At 43.3% G+C, this 19,452-nt stretch overlaps 2 protein-coding genes across 4 annotated transcripts; one reads left to right on the forward strand and one right to left on the reverse strand.

Annotated features, from left to right (window-relative positions):
- The first annotated feature begins 2,990 nt into the window (after positions 1 to 2,990).
- LOC106745018 (peroxidase-like) lies at positions 2,991 to 16,245 on the forward strand. Of its 2 annotated transcripts, none has more exons than XM_014620234.1 (13): positions 2,991 to 3,142; positions 9,580 to 9,717; positions 9,772 to 10,069; positions 10,127 to 10,344; positions 12,770 to 12,946; positions 13,081 to 13,277; positions 13,399 to 13,582; positions 13,644 to 13,983; positions 14,051 to 14,207; positions 14,279 to 14,452; positions 14,518 to 14,716; positions 14,782 to 14,887; positions 14,964 to 16,245. In XM_014620234.1, exons 2-13 carry the CDS (start codon positions 9,591 to 9,593, stop codon positions 15,049 to 15,051), a joined length of 2,265 nt encoding a protein of 754 aa, XP_014475720.1. In that variant the 5' UTR covers positions 2,991 to 3,142; positions 9,580 to 9,590; the 3' UTR covers positions 15,052 to 16,245. The 2 variants fall into 2 exon arrangements, with proteins under 2 accessions (XP_014475720.1, XP_014475719.1); XM_014620233.1 differs by lacking the exon at positions 2,991 to 3,142 and adding an exon at positions 6,144 to 7,977.
- On the reverse strand, positions 16,099 to 19,134 carry LOC106745020 (death-associated inhibitor of apoptosis 1-like). Of its 2 annotated transcripts, none has more exons than XM_014620237.1 (3): positions 18,749 to 19,134; positions 17,807 to 18,554; positions 16,099 to 17,438 (listed from the first exon to the last, which is right to left on the reverse strand). In XM_014620237.1, the coding sequence occupies exons 1-3, from the start codon at positions 19,117 to 19,119 to the stop codon at positions 17,055 to 17,057; spliced, it is 1,503 nt and encodes a 500-aa protein (XP_014475723.1). In that variant the 5' UTR covers positions 19,120 to 19,134; the 3' UTR covers positions 16,099 to 17,054. The 2 variants fall into 2 exon arrangements, with proteins under 2 accessions (XP_014475723.1, XP_014475722.1); XM_014620236.1 differs by having other exon boundaries at positions 16,099 to 17,447.
- Positions 19,135 to 19,452: the final 318 nt, after the last annotated feature.

Consider the following 19,452-nt stretch of genomic DNA (forward strand, 5'->3'; position numbering starts at 1 on the left):
GTATGCAGATCGACCCGAGTGATGTTGAAAGGGGTCTAGGATCCCCAAATATTGTACCGCGACATAACTAATTGTGTCAATCAACAAGGATTGAAAAGTATGATATGGCGACACAAATGTAAATCGTCCTCTAAATTCAGCAGAATTAGATATTAAAGAAAAGTCGAAAGATGTACGTACAATATTTAGAATTAAGAAAAGTCAAAAGATGTACGTACAATAATGTACTTTGTAATATATTTTGTGGTAATGAATCTCACTACCATAACAACACGCAAACAGTGATTTGTGGAGAAACATGAAACGGTAAACAGCTTTAATGCATCGTTTGATTCGAGGTCTCCGAGGTATGACCTTCTAGTTTTAAGCCGATTAATCGACGATCGTATTACAATATGACGATCCGCCTCGGCGCTATAATTACGCTTTAAAATAGTTGTACAACTGGATGCCGTATTTTTAGTAGCGTAACAAGGAGCCACTTATAAATTTAGTACTTATCAAGCGAAATTACGTTCGTATACATTTATTTCACTACCTAAATAAATAATAAATATTAATTTTAAACAAAATTGAAGTAGACGTACATACACAATATTACAAATACGAAAACATTATTTTTTATTTTTCCTATTATCGTTGCGCACATTTTTTCGCACGAACTTATTCGAATTTACCGAGAGCGATTCTGACGAAATCGTTAATATGTCTTACTCCATGCCATATAAATGATTTATAAGGTAAAAAATGTACGTCACGCTGTATTAACATATGTTAACGTATGCAATGCACGCTCTTCTGTTTTTTTCTTACTAGCCGCAAGAAGCTTGAACTTATTAGCTTAGCCGTTTGTAAATTTGTATTTTCCAGTAAGGCAGTTGGTCCGAAATTTATTTCTTTATAGAAATCTTGTTGAATTTTAACAGCATATTAATCGAAACATGATCTATACACGTGTAAAATTAGGAAAAGATTGGCTATAGTTGAAATAATTGAAGCCAAAGTTAGCATTATTTAAATATACGACAGATACGAAAACGGTTTCCGATATCCGATATCCGATATTTTTAATTCTAGCGAATAAACTACTCTTATAGTTTTAATGAAAAACGAGGAGACAGTAAAAGAGATATGTAGAAATATTATGAAAGAATTACAAGATCGTTGATTATCTAGTTTTTTTAAAAAATTTACGTGTAAAGTACACAATCGTTGATAACAGCTGAAGTATATGACAGCTAACTTGTAAAAATTTGGCAAATATTATACAATGAATATCGGAACGCAAACTAGTAAATAGTCAGTGCAGGGACAAAACAAATCATGTTTATAATCATTTAGCACAGATTTGTCTCTAGTTTCTTCGTATTTACCATATCTTTCTAACATTATTGTCACGGACCAACTACCTTAAATCACTGATATACCTTTAATACCGCGTTGACGTGACGTTAAAGCTATTTCTAACAACATTCTACTCGGGAAAAACGTCATTTGTTCTGGTTATTCGTTAACCGCAACGATTAATACCGTTAAACGATTTATCCATCGCATATACTGTTATATCGAAGCCAGTCACCGACGAATAAAAAATATCGAGCGCGCCGCGCTCATCGTGAATGGAGTGTAAAGCGTGCGTAAAATCGCTGATTGCACGGTATAAAGCGGTCACACGAGAATTCAAATAGAGGAAATATCAACAGACCAATAAGAGCCGGGTATGATTATATTTTATTAGATTTATGTGGAAAAATAAATAAAAGGATAAATATGTTGATAGTGTTAACAAACGTGTCAACTTGTTCGTCAGACTTTTCAAACGTACGCGGGGAATCTCCCTTTCACATCAAATCTCGGCCATGGGTCTCAATTACATAAATCTAATAGAATGTAGTCGTACCAATAACCACGCCCAGCTCTTTTCTATTGGCGATGTTTTCATGAATCAGCCTGAACTTAAATTGTTCAAACAGTTGTTTGAGTAGCCACATTTTGAGATAACCGTTTTCCACGTTTTGGTTTATTCACGATGCAATGTAAATATCAAGACGTCTCTTTTTTACTTAGATAGTAATAGTTCGGTTGGTAATGCGAGTCTGCTTTCACCGGTATCATCCGCTTCGTTCCACATTAGAAACATCACGCATTACGAAAGAGCGTATTTAGAACGCAAGCAAACTTTGCACCGTGAATGAAAACAGTTCGGAGATTGCGTGTCAAGAGGTTTGTCGGCTGTTGACACGTGTCGCTGCTGATGCGGTGTCTATTGCAACGCAAAAATAATTACTCGAGTTACGATGAGAAATAAGAAACGAATATTTTTCTCGGTTTCTCTCGCTTCGATGACGTATATACACTCGAAGAAGTATCAATCAGCCCTGGGATTTCACAATTGCGCATTTTCTGCAGCAAAGTAATCAGGCCACGTTTTTTCGTTGTTCCGATCGATGTGACACCGTTCGTTTAAAATATTACGCTTCCGCTTCGATATTATATCGAAACGTTATAGATAAGTATAGAAGTGAAGAATCGACTTAAAGAATGAAGATATAAAAATGCGCAAAGATTCAACAACGAAAAACTATATCGATTTTTTTCCTCTGAATTATGTTCTCATATCAAAAGGTCCATCTTGCTTTTCCTTTCCTCTTCTGCCGTGATAGATATACATGGATAAACTACAGATCAAATTTGACAGGGCATATAAATATTACAGTTTCATTCCAATCGGATGATAAAAGGATCGAGCTCCAATTTATTTGCGCAGCTGTTTTATACACGCTTCTACGAATTTTCTCTGTACTGTCACTCTACTCTACAATTGATTGTAGCGTGCCGATCGTGTAAATGCGTCACCGCGCACATTCGCGCTACGATAAACTTTTCTCGCGACCCAGGATGAATCTATCGACCCGTGACGACCCCGCCGGAAAGCCGCTATCTTCTCGCGAATTATTCGAAGCTGCTTTCGAATGATAAAAGGGCATCTACCAGAAGCCGCGTCGTCAGTGAGAAGTCACGACGCGAGGCCTGACAATCGTGTCGTTCGACACAAAGTGATCGTTCGACAAACCAGTTGTTTCTCTCATCAACGATATCACTGTCACCGGTGAAGCCGATATCATCCTTGTTATTCATTCGGGTGAGTAAATCAATCTTTCGATATTTCCAGCGCGTTCCGAAAAACGCGGTGGTCAGAGGGGTGGTGTTTCTCTCTCGCATCTCGCACTCTTGTCGCAATTTATAGAGTGAAATAAACAACAAGCGCTCGTTTAATCGCAGTTTAATATTCGATGAAGTTCTGTACACGATCAGTCACAGGACAATATATTTCTCTCGACGAGTTTTGTATCTCGTGTACAATAGGAAAATGTATTTCCTGAGAACCATTAAAAGACGAATTCTCTCATAACACGGAATATATTCCGAAACTTATAGAAAAGAAAGTGTTGCAACTATCCTGCGATTGATTGTACGGCAGAGCTTGCATGCAGTTTCGGAAACACCAGAACAAAGATCTTGTTTTCGCGGCGCAATATATAAAATCTTACATACGTATATTTTTACGCGCGCGAAATGCAGAATTTTCTCAAATACCGTAACTGTCTCTGTTATTATATCGCAATTAATAGATAAAATAAATCAGTTCTCGCACTACTGTATCATCGATTGCATCGAAATTTATATTCGCGACTGTTTGGAATAATCTATGCGCTATAAATAGATACGCGCGGCTAAATCGAAAATAACTCGCCAAATACTGTCTCGCTTTTTACACCTGCTAACGAATGTGTGTATCAGCTATGCTGTTATAGCGGCCGCATAGATTAATTTTCAACACTCGAGTTGTAAAAAACGGTTTGAAAAATTGATATCGTTCTCGATATCAGGAAATCTCATTTTCCAATGGTACCGCACAATGGATAACAAAATCCAATGCACCGAGTGTCGAAGAATTCGCGCTCGCATCGTCAGATGACTCTGCACGTACCAATTGCACCGCGGAAAGAGACCGTAGTCTAATGTTGTTGTCCGTCTTCGATAACATTATCCTGGAAAAGGGGAATAAAAGAAATTGTGATTTCAAACCTGCGCACAGAAATATAAGCAGGCGTTATTAGACAAACATTATCATATAATTAAAATATTATTACAAAAAAGTTTACTCGGTGATTAGTTGTCCCAGATTAGTAGATATATCGTCAAAATTCGGATATTGAGATTCAACGAAAATCGCATAAGGTTTATCAATATGGACGAATGAGAAAGGAGGAATTGCATAACCTGATGCAGCCGATTTCTCGAGAAAAGAGGGACAGGGCGAGAAAGGGGAAGAAAGAAACGAATTCGCAGAAGCATCGCGCATGAAACAGCGAACCGTCACGCTGGCATCACGTGCTCGTTCAACCATCTTTACCGTTTCTTGCTCGCGCATCCGCGGCGGCTTGATTTACATTGATGCCGCTTCGTCTTGGCGCAATTTTTCTCAACGGCCCGTTTAACGAGTATATAATTTCGTTTGGATAATTCCGCAAGAAACTCGACTGCACTCTCGTCGAAGATTTCGAAAGGTATCTCGTATGATAGGCGAAGAACCACAATCGAGAGTCACCTGTGGTCCTCGGCCAGCGTGAAAACGTCAAGTAAAGCTCGTCAAATCGTTCGCAGATTGATCGAAGGATATCTGTTGTTAAGATTGAGGTTGCCGACCTTACGGGACATATTCCGCTGTATATTCTACACAGCTCGTCCTTACATAAGAAATTCAATCGTGTTTCCTAGCGTCATGTCACACCGAGTGCTCAAACACGAGGATACGCACGGCAATCACGAGGTTAAATGACCGATACCACTAGTATTGCGACGTAGGGGATAATTCCCAACGCAATAGCGAGTAGCAGTTAGTAGTGGTATGCGTTAGTACTCAGGAGCGATGCAGCAAAGAAAAAAAACACGGCGCATGCGTCCGGGATAGGGGTAGAATCGAATTCTCTCGGATGCGGTCGGCGCAAAAGTCATTGCTTCCCCGTTCGTGAGTGCAAGTACAGTGACTCGAACTCGTTCGGTTTTTGGATTATAGTAGACGCGAGCGGTATGTCGATCGTCCGTCCATCGTGGTGAGTTTTCGGTGGCACGAGGGGAATCATTTCATCGTCCGTTCCAGGCCGGCTCGAGGGAGAAAAAGATGGGCGTGGAAGTTTTCGATTATCTGCAAAGCTACCTACAAGTAGAGCGCTGCAAGAAATCGTATCTGGGTAGGTGCCGAATCCGTTGATTCGCGTCAACGACACGACACTCTACACACGACGAGAAAAAGTTCCGCCCGACACGGAAAAAACTCATCATCGCGATTGGTAGTATTTCGCTGTAGGAACCATGCTATATTCTTCGCTTATCGACAAGGGTCGTTTATTAGAAGAAACCGTATCGTTCAACTCCAAGTCTGGAGTACCTTTGAAATTACGTACAGCTCGATGACTATCTTGTCATCATATAGATACCGACGGCTTATCGAGCAAATGCTATAATTATTAGAAATTTGAGATACCGATGAATATCCGCATATTGACGTTACCACCGATTTTTTTCGAAAGTGGCATCACTGACCGATAAAGATACCGACGATACGAAGCCTTAATTGCTCCGCCAAGATCTCGGTCAGAGGTCATTGAAAGATTAACTCGTCTCCATTCTCTCGATAAAAATAGATATGCTTATTAATGAGCGCAAACAAACAAATTAACTAAAATATTTGTTTTCAATTAAAAAACAATTTCGAACAGAGAGGCAATTTCTTGCTCGTAGATCTTAAATTAAGAAACTGTCTCTCAAAATACAAAACGATGACGCTTGACTCGTCACTCTTTCTGCACACACAGGTGACGATCGCACGGACGGCTCATTCTTTTTATAAACCTCTCCTTTGACAATTTTACATCACCAAGATCTCCTCGATCGAAAGAGTGCCGAAAGTCTGTATCGAAATTATTCATACATCAAAGCACCGCTTATCACTCCACAGTGAAATGCGCGCATACGTAACGAACATAAGCGGCACACACGTTCTCATTTTGCGCGCCTGCCTCACTCGGCAATAATTTAATAAAACGCAATTTAATCATGGATCCGCTCCCGGGTCATTCAGGCCGGACGTCGCGAACGCAGGGCGATTTGTCTCCCGGTAACCAAATTTAGCGACGCCGTTGAATTAGTTTCTCTCTCAAGAGTCCGACTATACTATTCTTTTCAAGTTTGTTTTTCAACATTCATTAAGGGTGTACCATTGGTTCTATTCCCGTCGCGGAAGAGACTCCGTTAATAATAATATTATTAAATCGGTAGAGACTGTACTATTGCGGGTACTATATTGCAGATGTCGACTTTTCTGTTCCTATATACCTGTACGTCTACGGCGAAAGCAGTGGAAAAGTACTGGGTGGCCTTATCGAACGGACAATTTTTTCCAAAAGTTTCTGAAATAAAACGTCTTAGACAAAGGAATCCTACAGCTAGCTGGGAGGGTAAGAGACAAAATCCCCAACAATAATACGGCCCGTATCATTTCAGCATTTAAATAAGAAAAGCGAGGAAATAGCACACCAAAATTCGTCACAATCGAATCTCACTACCAAATCAATAAGAAAATACGCTTCTGGGCGCAATATTTCTTTTTCGTTTGGATTTCTCCTTTTAACCGTAGTTCCCCATTGATACCAACCATTTATCTTGACGTATCAATCGTTAAAATATCTGTATATATTTAAATCGTTCAAGTAGAGACAAAGTCTCATACGAAAACGTCAAAAGCGTGACAAGATTAATGTCTAGTTCAAATGACGGCGAGAAAAAGATTCAAATGAAGGTATCGCCAAGCTAAGAGAGACGGTAGAACCTGACGATAATGCTCCGAAAGCCGGCATGCAAAGAGGCGCGAGCGTTGGAGGTGGACGAGCACGTGCTCACCGAGTGATACAACTTTTTTTTTCCGAGCTAAATAAGGTGACTCAGTGTTGGTGGGGCGATAACGAACGAATAGGAAACGCGAGCGAGTCAGCGTGCGAAGCGAGAGCTAACGGAGAGACCGAAAGGTAGAAAGAGAAGGAACGAGCTTGACAGCTGTTGAGCAGTCATGGTGTGCGTAATGTGTGCACGTGATCGAAAGAGAGAAAGAGATTGAACGTGTGTGAAACTGCGAGCGAGCGAACGAGACAGACGATACATGACAAAGTCTGGAGTAACCAGTGACGTATCTCGAGTTTGTCGCTGCTAGGGGCGAAAGTAAAGGATTATAATCACTCACAGTGGATCTGTTTCTGCGAGCGAGAAAATCTCTCGTGCGTTGGAACGGAAGTACAACTCGTGCTATCGATTTTGGACGACGAGAGTTCTTTCCATCGAGACAAAATTATACTCAGAAACAAAGGCTGTGATTTTTCGCCTTAACGTTGAGAAAGGAGGCGTATCCGTGGAATTAATTCCGTTACAGCGTCCGAATTATGAGCAACGGGAATTGATAACTCTGATAGTCCTTGCTCATGTCGGCCCTGAGTCAAAGGAGCGAGCAAGACGAGGACTATTCGAACAGGTAATGAATGAATGAGTGCGAGAAGGTTTCGATGGTAGGAGAAGAAGGACGAAAAGAGAGAGTGTAGAGGGGCGAGTTCGTGCATTTCTGGTGCGAAACTCGCACGCGTGTTCAGTCGTGAACTACCACCGTATCCAGGTGCGCTCTCGCATCGCAGGTGCGTTCACGAACTAGCGGTTAACGTCTCTCATCAATTGAATCAAGAGACGCGAAATCCGCGCGACTCAATAGAAGAGTGAGAAGAAAGATCCCGACTAACGTGTGTGGCCCGGAGTGAAAAGCGCTACAGCTGGCTGCATCGCTGCGCAGAATGTTTCTCGTTGCACCAGTCGACAATAATCGTTGGGTCTACGCGATGCACGGACTGGAAAAGCCCATGGATCATGTATCCGGTAACGATCTAATCGTATTCATCGCGACGATTCAGCTCGACGAGAAAGCAATCGATTCCCGAACGATCGTCCATCGAAGCGGGCCCATCAAATCGCGTTCAGTCGCGAATGACGTCAATGATCCAGAGAAAACAGCAAATGTCGTGATTTTTTTTTTCATTCTTCACGAACTGTTCAGCGGAATAATGCTAATCCCAGCAACATCATCACGTCGTGAATTATTGCCGCGCGCGTTTGTTGCTTGCGGTAAGCACGCGTAGAAAAGATTCAACAATGTTGCGCGACGGGCTGAATTGCATATGCGTCACATGTCAATGAGGGGTGATCGAATCGAGTCACCGAAACATACTTGATTCGTCGCCAACAACTCGCGTTCGACTGAAGAACTGCGAAACTCAACGATCGATGGAAGACATCATCACGGCTCGCATTAACCAATTTCCATCGAATGAAGAAAATTTGTCATGATCCGCCGCCTTCACACACGGTACATATGCGCGTTTACATGCAAAAGACTCGCGTCGGGTTTGTACGTGATAAACGAATAGACCTGGTCGCGCGTCTGACCACGTGTAAAGCGCGTGAACGGAGCGAGTATTTACCATCGCGTTAACGAGATACCGGCAGGAACTGCACACAACCTCGACGATAGTCTTGCTAAAACGTGGCTCTATAAATAGCCGCGCGAATCGCGCGAAGGTTGCGATAAAACATACGAAAAAAAAGATGACCGTCTATAACACACGGCATCTGTAAATCATATATAAATATTAGCAGTTGACCCTAAACTTGACATCTCGCGAGAAATGCAGCTCAGACATTATTATGATTAGTCGTTTGTGAAAAAATGAGAAAATGGTGAATTCTTTTCACCCCGTCTTTCATGATCCCCATATTTCGTCTCGTAATGTAATCTCGCCTCGTTCCTTTCGGTGGCTGGGATTCGCGTGTTGCCTCGAAGAAAACGCTCGCATTATCTTATTTTGGTTTCATCCGAGTGCAAATATTTCATCAGCGATTCACCGAGGTCAAACGATTGCCGACCTGTTGCATCGCGTCGAAATCCGTCCAATTTTTATGAGGAGAAAAATTTCTTCTCAGACTTAAATGAAACGTCTCTTTAAAAGAAAAGACTTCGTGATACTTTTCTATGCCAATGGCTTGACCGAATCGGACAATTGGAGGTCACGGTGCGCGAATAATAACTCACACAATTTACACCGACAAATTCGCTTAGTGCGCTCCAAGTTTTATGAACGATACAAAGATCGTGAAGGAAAGGTACATTTAGTGCGAAAACAATAGTGAATAACAGTAAGAGCGACAAGAATTCAGGGTCTCGGTGGATCCATCGTTAACCAATAATCACTCAGCACGAATTCGATATGCTCGCTAACGGGACGAGTGCCAAGCGACGACAGCGCGACGACATCCTTTCGGAGACATGGAGCTGCGGGTTGTTATTATAACATTTTCATTCGCGAGCGACCGCCGTCGCGAACGCATCGCGTTGTACATTGCGCGCATAGAAAGTCAATAAAGCGAGAACGTCGCGACGTGAGAACACGGTCGTCTTATTTATCTTACGTTCGTTTTGCGCAGCCGGCGGTGTAATGGCAGGCTCCATTGCCACTTTGGCGATTCTCTGGGTGTCCCTGCAGACGATGGGACTTTTGGGACACTCGATCGGCACTTCCAAGTTACCCGCCTCTCTGCAAAATTATCTCGCCAGTTACAACGGTAGGAATAGCTGATGCTGCGCGTTGAGCAAGGTTTAGTGATATTTCTTTGCAGGATTCCCAGTCAGCAATTACGGTCATAAGGCCGTCGTGGGCCGTTTTGAAAATCGGCGATTCCCCAGAATCGATGAAGCGACACTGAACAACTCGATCGCATTCGCCCAGACGTTGATCGGCCGTATGAGCACCCTCGAGAAGAATATCGCGAATGCCGGTGTCGAGCTCCAGGCGCAGAGTCCGGCTGAGAAACAATACTGGAATTCCTACCCTTCTGCGGACGCGTTCGAGAGGAGCATCGACGCCATCATAGCCACAAAGGCATCGTCGTATCTCATGCATCAGAACTGCCGAAGGTACGTACGTTTGACAGCGGGCGAAATGTCATTTGACGGCACTCTTTCGTCCCGTAGGTTCGGCCTGGACAAAAATGACTGTGCTCGCTACATATCGACGTTGAGGCTGCGAGGCACCCAACTCGGGGCAACCTGCGTCGCGATGCATAGCGCGAGCTGCGACGAGGGCTCCAGGTACCGCAGCATCGACGGCAGCTGCAACAATATCGAGAACCCGAGCTGGGGCAGCGCGATGACCGCGTACACCAGGGTGCTCTTCTCCCAGTACTTCGACGGTAAGGTGTCCCTCTTTCTAGCCATTTAACAACCACTCGCGCGATCGTTCTCATCCAGGTTTACGAATTGCATATCGACCGTCGCTCCATACTAGGGAAACAATTGCAATTGCGCGCATCATCCGAAACAGCCGTCCATTTACCGGGATTTTCTAGCAGTTTCGTAGTAGAGCGGCTTTCGAGCGTGCACTTTGTGTCGTCGTGACAAAGAGATCGTTCATTCTGTGTGCAATAATAATCGTACAATTATTTGCAGCCTCTGAACGTTTGGCGCTTTCCTCGACTTTCTGCGATTCCAATCATCCGTCCTATTCCTCGAAGGGTTCATTTCTCCCGTCATACCGGGTTCGGTCGGAAAAAGTATGTAACAGTCGCGCGATATTATTAATATCACGATAACAAGCGTGATATTGTTTCGGCGATATATGTTCGCGGTTAGATGTCACGCGCGCCTTTCGAGAAGCGTATGCAGCAGCGGGAATGCGTCATTGTGGAAATATACGTGATAATTAAAATTCGTGGCGTTTAGTCACTCCTGTACTTTTGTTGGAAGGAGATAATGGGAAAAATAGTCGGCGCGGATATCATCTGCTCGCAGCCGGTCGTAGCAAAACGTGAATAAGTATGGCGCATCGAGGCGCGCCGATAACACGAACAAAGAAACGGTTTGTTTTCAACTCTAAGCAGTTTCAGTCGGATTAATTTCTGCGACGGAAAAAGTGGTATTCTTTCTTTTGCGGACGAAAAGGTTTGGTTGAATTTACTAGACGAACCAGATATGTTTTGATTGAAGAAAATAGAATTTCTGGTTCTTGTGGTTCCTTATAACCAGAAATTCTGTCTCCTTCAACTAAGACGCGCTCGGTTCGTGTTCGCTGTCTGGTAAATCCAATCGAACTTTTTTCCGTATGGAGTCGCTACAATCACTCTCGGGGGATTTTCGTTATTCGAGTGAAAAATTCGCAAAAAGAAACGGACTCGCGTCCGATATGTCTTACGAATCATTTCTTCATTAGACGCTCCATCGCGCTTCCTGTTTTGATTTCTTCAACAACGTGTTGTCTCATCGACGAATCAGCAGTCTCGCGCGAGCCTACCTACCCTACGACATACATTCACGCTGATCCTTGTGGGCGCTAATGGATAAACGTTCATCGATTGGCTTAACAAATTATATTCTGTGATTTGCATTACAGTTGTTGTGCGATAAGGCACATAGAGCATAAAATGCCTGAGTGTAGCAGTGAATAATACTGCCTAGGGCAATAGGGTGCCCCGGTCGGGAGATTCTATCCAGCAGTAGAATGTGTATGTAAACTAATTCGGATATATCTAATAATGTATCATATTTATTATGTAACGCTAGTTCGAGTCTCTTTTCTGTTCTGTACTTGGCGGTACGCGGTTCTCTCTTTTTCTCTTTTGCGAAGGCAACTGTGCGAGAGGACTCGACTTGGGAGTGCGTGCAAATTAGTCTCTCTCTCCCTCTCTCTCTCGCGGTCAGGAGTGTCAGGAGGTCTCGATTACGTAATCGTCTCGGTTGCTTCTTAACGCATCGACGCTTCACACATGTATTGAGGAATCTAATGTCAAGTGGAGCAATAGCTGTGTAGTGCATTTACGATGATCGTGCATATAATTTCCATGTGACTCCATAGAGAAAACTCGCGCATCTTGACAACCCCCTCCCAACTCGGTACACTCGTTCGTACGCCTTCATCGCGCGATCATCTAGATAAGTTTACTGGACGTTTCTGCGAGCGTTCTCGATCCGGCCTGGTCGAAATTTCGGGATCGTCAATTATAACCGACGTGCATTTCTCGCGCGTCTCTACCTACGTTCAATATTGACAGCTCGTCGTTCGACAACGCATCAGAAGTCGCCCAAGTCGATGTAACCCAAATACCTCGCTTTGCAGCACGGGATCTCCTTTCGGGGTACAATCAGCGAACGATGCACAACCGTCGTTAACGACGTCTTTAACCATTAATTCATTCGTTTCTTGCTAAAATTACTTCGCTGATCGTTCCCCGAGAAATCGATTCAAAATCAGAGCAGGTTAGGACGCGTAGTTAGGACCTCGGGAGATCAGCCGGTGACACAGTCTGCTATTTATAAAGCAAGTGGAGAGCTCTTTCATTGTCTCCTCTCGTGCTGCACTGCCACGCGTACCACTCGAAACGTACACGCGCATGCCTGAGCTCGCTAAAATCGGAGTAATCACCACGAATTACTTGCATAATGTTTTCAACATCGCGCGCGCGCGATCCTTCATTTCCTGTTCACAAATTATTGTCGTATCGTTTTGCATCATGATTTTATTCGCGCGAATGACCGAAGCACACGTAGCACCGATTTACTCCGATTTCGCGACTTGGAGCAGTTAACGCGACAAAAGTATCTAATGCGCGTTTTGGGAAGCAGGCATCCAAGAACCGAGGCGCGTCGGACAAACCAAAAAGCCGCTGCCAAGCCCGAGGCTCGTAAGCGCAGCTCTGACGACCGCAAACGATCAGTCGGACGCTAGCAGGACCTTAGCTGTGATGGAATGGAGCCAATTCATCGCTCACGACATGGCCCACACTCCAGTTCGTAAGATGGGTGAGTAGATTTCGAAGTGAGTGGCTTTACAAGATCGATCGACCGATGATATCCGCATGAAATCTTCCATTACGCGGTATATCGGAAGCTAGAAATGACACGAGGAGCGTGAAATTCTTATCATGATTGCACAGTTTCAACGGGGAAGCCGATCTCTTGCTGTCAGCCAGACGGAGACACCTTGTCGCCGCGTCACGTACATCCCGACTGTTCTCCCATCAGCGTGCCAGATCGTGACCCTGTTTACGGCGAACATTACGTTCGATGCATGAACTATGTTCGATCGTTACCCGTCTTAAGGTCCGAGTGTACTTTCGGACCTGTGGAACAGGTACGAAGTTGAATTATAAAAGGATCGTTCCAATCTTTTTTTCCGTCGCATTGAGGATAAGGGTTTTCACCAAGACTGCGCTCGATTCGTTGTGCGAATAATAGTATTAATCTGCTTCCAGATGAACCAAGCGAGTCACTTTTTGGACGGCTCCACGATTTACGGGTCCACTTTGAAGAAGTCTCGCGATCTTCGCACGTTCGAAAGTGGCCGCTTGCGCGTCCAAGTCCGAAACAATCACACGTACTTACCGCAGGGAGATGCCGAGCTCGCGTCTCAATGCGGAGAGAATTGCTACAACTCCGGTAGGTGTAAAATCCCCCGCTTGTATCGCTCTCATTACCAGTAAATGCGCGTCTTCGCCAGGTGATGATCGTGTAAACATCGAGCCTCAATTGGCCGCGATCCACACGGTCTGGCACCGCGAACACAATCGCGTCGCCGACGAGCTTGCCAGGTTGAATCCGGACTGGCCGGACGAAGTCCTTTACCAAGAGGCCAGGCGTATCGTAATCGCTGAGATTCAACATATTACTTACAAGGAGTGGTTGCCTATCTTGCTGGGTAGAAGATATACCCGCGCCATCGGCCTCGTAGGGAATGGTTACAGTCGTAGCTACAGTTCCGACGACGAGCCGGCGGTCAGCAACGAAGTCGCCACCGCAGCGCTGCGTTTCCTGAATTCGTTGATGCAAGGAGAACTGAGGTAAGTGTCGTACGAACAAGAAGAGCAATCCTGCCGTGACAGACGATATATTCTCTCTTTCTCACAGTTTACCGGACAATTTGCGCGAGCAGAACAAAACGCTCCAACTGGCGGATCATTTCTTTAATCCGCGTGTGATCGAGTCGGAACAAGTGCTCGACGGATTGCTTCGTGGTCTTGCTACTCAGACCAGTCAGAAAATGGATATTAGCCTCATTCCAGACGTGAGTACAGTATTCAGCTATGGATGGCGATCTTCCTCTTCCTTTCGCGATAAATCGTTTCTGCGTTACAGATGACGAGCAAGCTGTACACCAGTAACGGAAACGACTTGGGCTTAGACGCCATCAGCTTGGACATTGAACGTAGCCGCGATCATGGTCTTCCAGGATACAATTATTACCGCAGATACTGCGGGCTTCCCGCTGCCAGGACTTTTGACGACTTTTTAGATTACATACCAGCGGAGGTAGGGAGCTATTCTTTCGTAACGTATTCTCAAGAATCTAGAAACGTCATACGATCGTTTGTCAGATGGTGATGAAACTGCGCACGACCTATTCACACCCGAATGACGTCGATCTTATCGTCGGCGGAATGGCGGAAAGACCGGCGGATGACGGCATGGTCGGGCCAACCTTCCGTTGTCTCATCTATGAGCAGTTTTCCAGATCCCGACGCACCGATAGGTTTTTCTACGACTCCGCGTTGCAACCGCATCCCTTCACACCTGGTAAGCTAAACGTTCGCATAGGATTGTATTAGCGCGATTCTTAACCAAGGATTTCTCGCTTACAGAACAATTGACTCAGCTACATAACGTCACCTTGGCGCGAATATTTTGCGACAACGGTAACAGCATCACGCACATGCAGCGCAATGTATTCCTCAAGCCGCAAGCAGGGTGAGTCTCTACCTGGGTGCCCCTCTCTCTCTCTCCCTGTCCCATTAAATACGTATTATCACACGCTACTTTCCAGGAATGAATTGAGACACTGTACGGATTTCGAGGCGATACCCAGCGTGGACCTGTTCGCCTGGGCGGAGAGGGCGAAGGCGTACCGTTGAACTGCCCGATTAATTGGCTGGTCACACAACAATTGCATCCGTTCGCCCGAGATGTAGAGCGGGCCTGACGAGGGCGGATTACGGGAGCGGGGGAGTGTGGGAAGCGATTGTGCGAGACTATGTGGTAGTCTCGTCAGCGTCGCGACGACGAGATCGCGCCTCCACGACGAGGTGCTGCGCAAGGCGGAACAATGGCGAAACCACGTGACTGGTCGATTAAAAAGATAACCGGCAGCTAGAGCGAGGTTGCACGGAAAAAAATGTCCTCGCGAGAGAACTATATTCGAGATGACTTTGTCACTCTGCGACAGAGCTTGCTCGCAGGACCGTATTTCCTAACATTATAGTCTGATGATACATGTTTATGGATAGTCTCGTGTGTTTGTGTGAGGTGGTGGACACTGCGAACCTTGTGCGCTTATCCGAATATTACGCTTGCGTATATGATTGCGTTAATTCGAGGCCCAAGTTTCAAAAGTACTTGGGAACTGATCACTTTTGCGATAACTTTAGGATATCGAGATGGCTACAATTGTTATTTAACAATAAGTGACGTTATCTCCAATTGTGTGAGAATCCAAGTATCTGATTAATGAAGATGGAACGGATCTCTGACCAGTAAATATAATCATAGGATCAGAAGCATATCTCAAAATCGAAGAGTGCACTTTTTCATTTTTGATAATAATCTGAATGACTCTCTCGGACGAAGCTATAACCGAAAGCAATAATGTATGAAACGGTGACTGATGCTATGATAGATTTTTAACTGTTGAATATTAACGTGAATCTCCGAGATCATTTTTACGAACCCTCTCTCTTTCTCTCTCTGCTTTCTTCCTCACCCTATCAAGATATTATTTAGTGTTTTATATTTTGAGAATATAATATTCACACGTTAAAAAGTCTTTGACTTTCCCTTCTTTTAGTCTAGGGTAAGAATTAGTATTGCGCTGGATATAAAAGGAATACCTTATTTTTTTATAACGATTAACGTATTCACGTTAGTCGAAGGATATGTCTTCTTTACGTTAGAAACTTCCCACATCTGCCAAAAATATTTATTTCAAAATGAGCCAGTTTTACAACAGATTTGTGAAAACGATTTGTTAAAAAGAAACATAGTCATCGAACAATTTTTAACAATATTGTTAGGACAGCACTATATGCGAATAAATTATGTTTTGCCAACTATACTATGTCACATAACTATATATGTGTGTATATATACATATATACCTACACACATACGTTCGAAATCCTCGATTCTACAGTTTAAAGAGAAAAACGATTTACATCGCTTACGTTCTCGCGTATTTAATTTGGTCTTTTTGTACAATATAAAAATATCGATGCTACAGTTGATCTTCTCTTTACTCAATATCTCTATATATTCTTTCTTTAATAAAAATATCGGACGCAATATCGCAGGGTCTTATGAGTCTGATAGAGCAGTCGATGTGCAGAATTTTGAAAATACATCCAAGAAAATTTGGCTTCAAAAGAGTTATAAAAACGGAGGAACTAGGACTCGTACATTAACTATTTTGTGTTAACGCGACGGCGTTAACGTTATTGTTTCGATATATGAATTCCTTATAAGAATCGGTTTTTCAAGGTTGCGATATTAACTTTTAAAGCTCTAAAGAAAAATCTGCATTATCACTGATTACTCGACTCTTTCGGAAAAACAAAAATGCAACTAGAAAAATGTTTAGAGCTTCTCTTATTTATCATTGCTGCAAACTCTCGAAGACGTCTTGAATACTTCGCAAAAAGCCATCTTGCATTCATTTTGGTAGCATTGTTTTCTTATATTCGTGAGAAATGGACGGATTAACTGTGTTCCTGCGGAAACGTGATTCAAGAAACACGTTAATGCATGCCACCTGGCACAAAACGCGTTATTCTCGATCGATCGTGTGATTCTTGTATATATACTGAAGCGTGAAAATATTGTAGCTAAGATATATTGTACGAGGGGAGAGAAGTGGGGAGTACTCTCAGAAGATTACTTTCATCTGTTTGGTTATAAACGTACGACACACTGGACAAATCTTGATGCATTTGGCGCAATCGGCGCAAGTCAGCAAGTGGCCGCACGATAGAAACAGTTGGGATATTTCCCCGTCGAAGCAAATTTTACATATTCTCGAGTCACTGAGAGATTTGGAGCATCCAGCCTCCGCGTCGAATAAATTCTCGTTGCTGTCCTTAATCGACGAATTGTTACTCGATATACTCTCTACGCCGCTATCGTCATTACCTTGAGAACTCGGTCCAGGAGATCCAGGAAGATAATTTTCCTCGTCGAACTTCCCATGTTCAGTTTCCGATTCGGCGTCTATCGACAGCTCCACTTTCGCGACATAAGATGCCGTCTGTAACTGGTTATTCTATCAGGAATAAACGTAAATATTACGGGAAGCATGTGATGATTTCTCTTAAAGCCTGGCAATACTTGCAACTTATCAAGCGACTCGCGAAAATTGTGCAATATATATATACATATATACATACATATATATATATATATATATATACTTAATATATATATACATTTGCAATTTTACAATAATTACATGTACAATTTTATAATATATATATATATATATATACATTTGCAATTTTACAATAATTACATGTACAATTTTATAATAATATATATATATATATATACATACTTAATATATATATATACATACATACATATATATGTGTATATATATGAATGCAAAAGAAAAAAGATGCTCACGTTTTTAGGAGAGATGGATTGACCTGTAACCTTTCCCACGTATCTCGATCCTTTAACCTCGTGTAGATAATAGCAATTCGGATACCACATAGCATGCTGTTCCCAGGGATCATCGTTGGGTTCCCAATGTTTCACTCCTACGCCGCAATGAAAACACAACACCTGGTCCTTTTCGCCTGTATAGTAAAATCCTGCGAGCGATAGCTCTTCCGGACTCTGCTTTAAAAATGTGGGCCAGTGCTCGAAGGTACGAAGGCGCGCCTCGTACAATTTGTATTCCGGATACTTGGCGCATGACGAATTAGTGGGGTAGAGCTTGTAATAATCCGGTGGAAGATCGCATTCGTACGGTCCGCAGACATCTCGATCTTCCGTCATCGGTGACGCGATCGATATATCGGGTGCAACATCGAACGACACGTTATCGCAAAAGGCATTGCGAATGAATTTACACGTTGGAGATTGTCTTTCGTGATCTACCATGGGATCGTCGCCCTCTAGCCATTTGTACATCTCCGTACCACACTCGAAACATCTAACAATATCGAGTTCTCCGGTGAAATAGAAACCAGCTGCCACAAGACTTTCCGGCTTCATATATGACAAGGGCCATTTTTCGAAGCTTTTTAGTCTGATAGCCTCGTATCGATAATCGGTGCCGTCGTCCACCTCATCGATTGTTGTATCACGTGGTACATTCATGATTGACATCAATAGCTTAGCTGGAGTGAGCATGTTGAATTTTGGCCTGTGTAACGTCATTCTATACTGAGTAAGCGTATAATTTTAGACATAGATGAATAAAGTCAGTACACGACTTTTACTACTAACGCGCATTTACTAATGCGCCACGAGGGGACATCCTCGCGTTGGTAAAGCTACGCGTATATATTTTCCTTTCCTACGTATATCCATTTCCTCTTGTTGCAGCACAATACTTACAAATTTAAGATGTTGCGAGACGAAAGTTCCCATTGGCCTGACATGCCGAGTGAATCGTTGCAGCAAAAATTTTCTAATTCTAGATATTGACACTTGTGGACACTATTATTATACACATTGTTGTAAGCGTGATGATAAATATGTGAATGAAAGTCGGACCAGCGTGCCCTTCGACGCTGCCGAGCGGGCAGTAACGTTAAGACCCACTGAAGCCCCGAGGCCTGAGAGAACGCTTTCACATGCTCGTGCTCTTTGTCGCTCGTAACGGGATAAAACAGGCAGCGCTGCCTGCTCAAGTTATCTCTACTCAAAGCTAACGTCAGCAAGCATTCCGTCGAAACTTTCGAGAAACATAGGAAGGCGGATGTCATTATTCCGAGTAGTCCAGATAAAGAAGAACACACATTGTGTGTGTATGTGTGTGTGCGTGTCGCACGTGTGAGATACGGCTATGAGATTTGTAACAATTTGGAAAAGAGATTGACGCGCAAATATAGTGATAAATATCTCTTTCTTTTCTTGCGCTGAGAAAAATCGTGAATGAAATATCGTGTGAAAGAATTCTATCTCTCGTTGAAAATCTCGCGATAAGATATAGAAAAACAGGTGATCCAAGTGATCTTTAAGTAAGCGGCGTGTGATTTGATTAATTAAGAAAAATAAGAAAATTGAAAATGAACATTCATCCATGGCAGGTAGAAAAA

The sequence above is a fragment of the Dinoponera quadriceps genome, unplaced genomic scaffold (assembly GCF_001313825.1).
Source record: "Dinoponera quadriceps isolate SergipeBrazil2010 unplaced genomic scaffold, ASM131382v1 scaffold717, whole genome shotgun sequence".
Lineage (NCBI taxonomy): Eukaryota > Metazoa > Arthropoda > Insecta > Hymenoptera > Formicidae > Dinoponera > Dinoponera quadriceps.